Raw genomic sequence first — 3,203 nt, forward strand, 5'->3', positions numbered from 1 at the left:
ATGTGCTGCATGGCGATGCGCTAGAATATATGGCTGGATATATAATTCGCAAGCAACATCTCAGCGAGCACGAAGACACCAGTAACGCAACTTTTACGTGGGTCGATCAGGTGTCGAAATGGTACCTTAAAAAGCCTGCACCCCTTTTTGTAGACCGTATTCGGAGCTTGGAGTCGGTATTCCTTGCAGTTAATTTACAGGAAATAGCGCACTGTAAAAATATAAAGCAGCGCCTTCTGAACAAAGCAGCTAACGTAGACCTTCCAGACAGCGTCAAACAGATTTTCTTTAAATGCCGGATACTGTTTAGAGTACGCCAACTAAATAAACAATTGAAAGTGAAGAAGGCAAAGCAAAGGCTGGTACGCTACAATAAGTTAAATAAAATCACTCTTTAAACTGGTAAAATTAAATATTAAATTATTTACGTTCAAACTTTTAATCATATTTATATTTCAGAAATCGTATCCAATTGAAATTGAGCAGGCATACGTCTTAGTACAAGCTTCCAGGCATTAAACACAGTCAGTACCTACCAGTGTCAGTATTATATCCGCACTTACATTTACATATATATGTTTCTTTTGTATAATAATCTATGTAATAATCTATGTGATAGCTTAAATATTTGATGAACTTAATGATGTGTACGTAAATTTCTATTTTGATTGCAGATGCGTATTTCCGTATCACAATTGGAGTTGTTGTCTGAGCAAATTCAGTTGAAAGCTCCATCATTTGTGGTCACTACCATCAATCAAAACAAGCACATCCACGCGCATTTATATCCAATGGTGTTTATTTACACCTTAGAAGTACCTTCGAATGTTCATAAAACTTTGATACTTTGTACATACCCAGCAAGAAAACGTACATTTTACGAACTTTTTATCCACGACTTTTTATCCAGTTTCTCTTCAAGAAAATATCCAGTTACGAGCTCGTTTACGATGATTTTGCTGGCTGGGTACGTATATATGTATGTATGTATGTGCTTATTTTATCGCATTTAAACTTTTGTTCTTAGTAGGTCTACAAAACGCCTAACAGCTACCATTGTGTCGCCACTTGCTTCTTTATCGACTGCGCTATTAATATTGTGGACTTTATTGAAACTATTTTTAGGTATGTACATATTTAACGAAATTGTCCCTGTCATGTGGGCAAGTGATTTAAATTATGCACGCTTAAAAAAAATACATATATAAGCACGAGTGTGTACGACTTATATGAAACTATTTTGGTAATAATTTGTTATGGAAACACTACAAACAATGGACTATCCCAACGGCAGTTGCCATGCGGCTCTTCGTAACGCATACACAAAGCATCAAATATTTCCCGTGTATATGGCACGTTCGAATTGTCCACTCGATCATCCAACACATCTGCACCAGCGCGCTGTTGGTTAAACTCCCATGCTCGCGCCTATTTACACCCTTTGTAGTAGAGTTAAATATCACCTTTAATATAATTGCCAGCGTCCACGATGACCACATCTTCGTTTCCACAACAGTCGGGGCTACGTAACAGGAACGACGCAGATTCATATCTGGCCACGGACTGTCACTTCAGCTGCACTCCCCAAAAAGGCTTTGAGGAATTTGTATGCTGCTACAATAATAATAATAATAATACCACATCTTCTTTATTGAGCAACCGCAATGCCTCTGATTTAATATCGCTATGCACTTGGTTTTCTTGGGAGAGTCCGCTGAGGGCCGGTTACTCAATGTCTGGTTAACACTAATCTCCGGTAAAACATCGTTATCGACGTTACCGACTCCATGTTATATGCATGGAGCCGAACACGTCGATAATGATGTTTAAACGGAGATTAGTGTTAACCAGACATTGAGTAACCGGCCCTAAGTATTCGTTTTTCGAGAAGCCTTCATTTGCTATAAAAACCATTTATGCGCTATGGTAAAAGACGTTCACTACGGGCCATTCAGTTTCATGGTACAAACACATCATTCAGTTCAATTGTTTTAAACTATATTGGTGCGTATTCATAGTCCAGCAACTATGTCGAAACTAACAAACTCGCAACTTAAATTTAAGTACCAATTTAAAATTTACCTCTATTCATAGTCGCATTTCAGACTTCTACTAAGTAGTTTCGACTTAGTTTACGATATAGCAAAACGAGTGTGAAAATGTATCGATTTTTCTTTACCATATTTTGAAAAAATTACATTTTTATTAAATAATATCAAGTTTGATCATCTGTTTATGAGATTTTTGTTAAAATGGTAATTTTCTGAATTGTCAAACTTGTTTATATTGGTGTAATTTGAAACTCGTTTGACATTTTATGTTTCTCAAGCAACAACAAAATACATGGAAGGGTTGCATTTGCTCTTCTGCTATTACCTGTTTATTGTGCCATGGATCAAACGATACCACCGAGTACAAATAAATGCTCGATACTTTTGTTGCGATACCGAGTATTTTTTTACTCGATGCTTTTCACTCCGATACCAAGTAAGTATCGACACTTTACTTTCGATTCTTTGAGAACCCTCTCTAGATATTTTTTTAAATGCAACGTTGGTACAAGATAATGCTAGTTTCAAATTGCAACGGCAACTCTGTTTGTACGCGATTAAGTGGCAACGACCAGCTTTACCGTCTGCACTCTGCACTAGCCTTAAGTGTCATTCGATTATTTATGTTTTGCATACAGACATACATACTTCCATTTTTATATATAATATTCTTGAACCTGTAAACATCATAAAATCTAACGTTAACAAATCACGCTTTGTACCGTTTGTAGCTTTCTATAAAAGACGAATTTGCAAATAAATAAGTGCCATTATATTCCAGCTGGTTGGTGTGTACAAACATAATCGGTTTTCAGTTGCTTTTGTCATACATATTTTTGGTGCCTCCTGTGAGGACTGAAAGCGCGGTTTTTTATTGTCAAAGTTTCGTATAATCTACGCTGTAAAATAAAAGTAGTTTGCCTTCGCGATTCTAAACGCGGAACTATGGCTGCAATGAATATAAGAAGAGCGGCGAGGAGTTCTATATTACGCATCAGGGCGGAGGTGGAAACCGAAGGTTATACCGCGGATGAGGTGCAAGTGGAGCACGCCATCAGCATTCTAACCGGGCACTATAACCGCTTCATGGACAATCATATCGCGCTAGTGGCCGGAGCCACTGACGAAGAATTGGACGCTCATGAGGAGCTA

General features: G+C 37.6%; 1 protein-coding gene and 1 long non-coding RNA gene across 2 annotated transcripts; one reads left to right on the top strand and one right to left on the bottom strand.

The window, feature by feature from the left end:
- Positions 1–340: 340 nt before the first annotated feature.
- LOC108364214 (uncharacterized) lies at positions 341–934 on the top strand. Its single transcript, XR_001847728.1, has 3 exons — positions 341–402; positions 460–524; positions 675–934. It is a non-coding gene; the product is annotated as an uncharacterized LOC108364214 (long non-coding RNA).
- Positions 935–1,254: 320 nt separating this feature from the next.
- LOC108364039 (protein KTI12 homolog) lies at positions 1,255–2,853 on the bottom strand. The gene is made up of 4 exons (XM_017617591.1): positions 2,774–2,853; positions 1,632–1,714; positions 1,464–1,487; positions 1,255–1,421 (listed from the first exon to the last, which is right to left on the bottom strand). Exons 1-4 carry the CDS (start codon positions 2,851–2,853, stop codon positions 1,255–1,257), a joined length of 354 nt encoding a protein of 117 aa, XP_017473080.1.
- Positions 2,854–3,203: the final 350 nt, after the last annotated feature.

This window comes from Rhagoletis zephyria, unplaced genomic scaffold (assembly GCF_001687245.7).
Source record: "Rhagoletis zephyria isolate East Lansing unplaced genomic scaffold, Rhagoletis_zephyria_1.1 Rzeph_scaffold_00030, whole genome shotgun sequence".
In the NCBI taxonomy this organism is placed as follows: Eukaryota; Metazoa; Arthropoda; class Insecta; order Diptera; family Tephritidae; genus Rhagoletis; species Rhagoletis zephyria.

Bases quoted from the DNA above. Each gene is read 5' to 3' on its own strand.
- LOC108364039 (XM_017617591.1), bottom strand. From the start codon at position 2,853: ATGTTTGTACACACCAACCAGCTGGAATATAATGGCACTTATTTATTT. The intron at 1,715-2,773 runs GTACAAAGCGTG...ACCGGCCCTCAG, and splicing joins TTTATAGAAAGCTACAAACG to CGGACTCTCCCAAGAAAACC. The intron at 1,422-1,463 runs GTGATATTTAAC...AATAGGCGCGAG, and splicing joins CGCTGGCAATTATATTAAAG to CATGGGAGTTTAACCAACAG.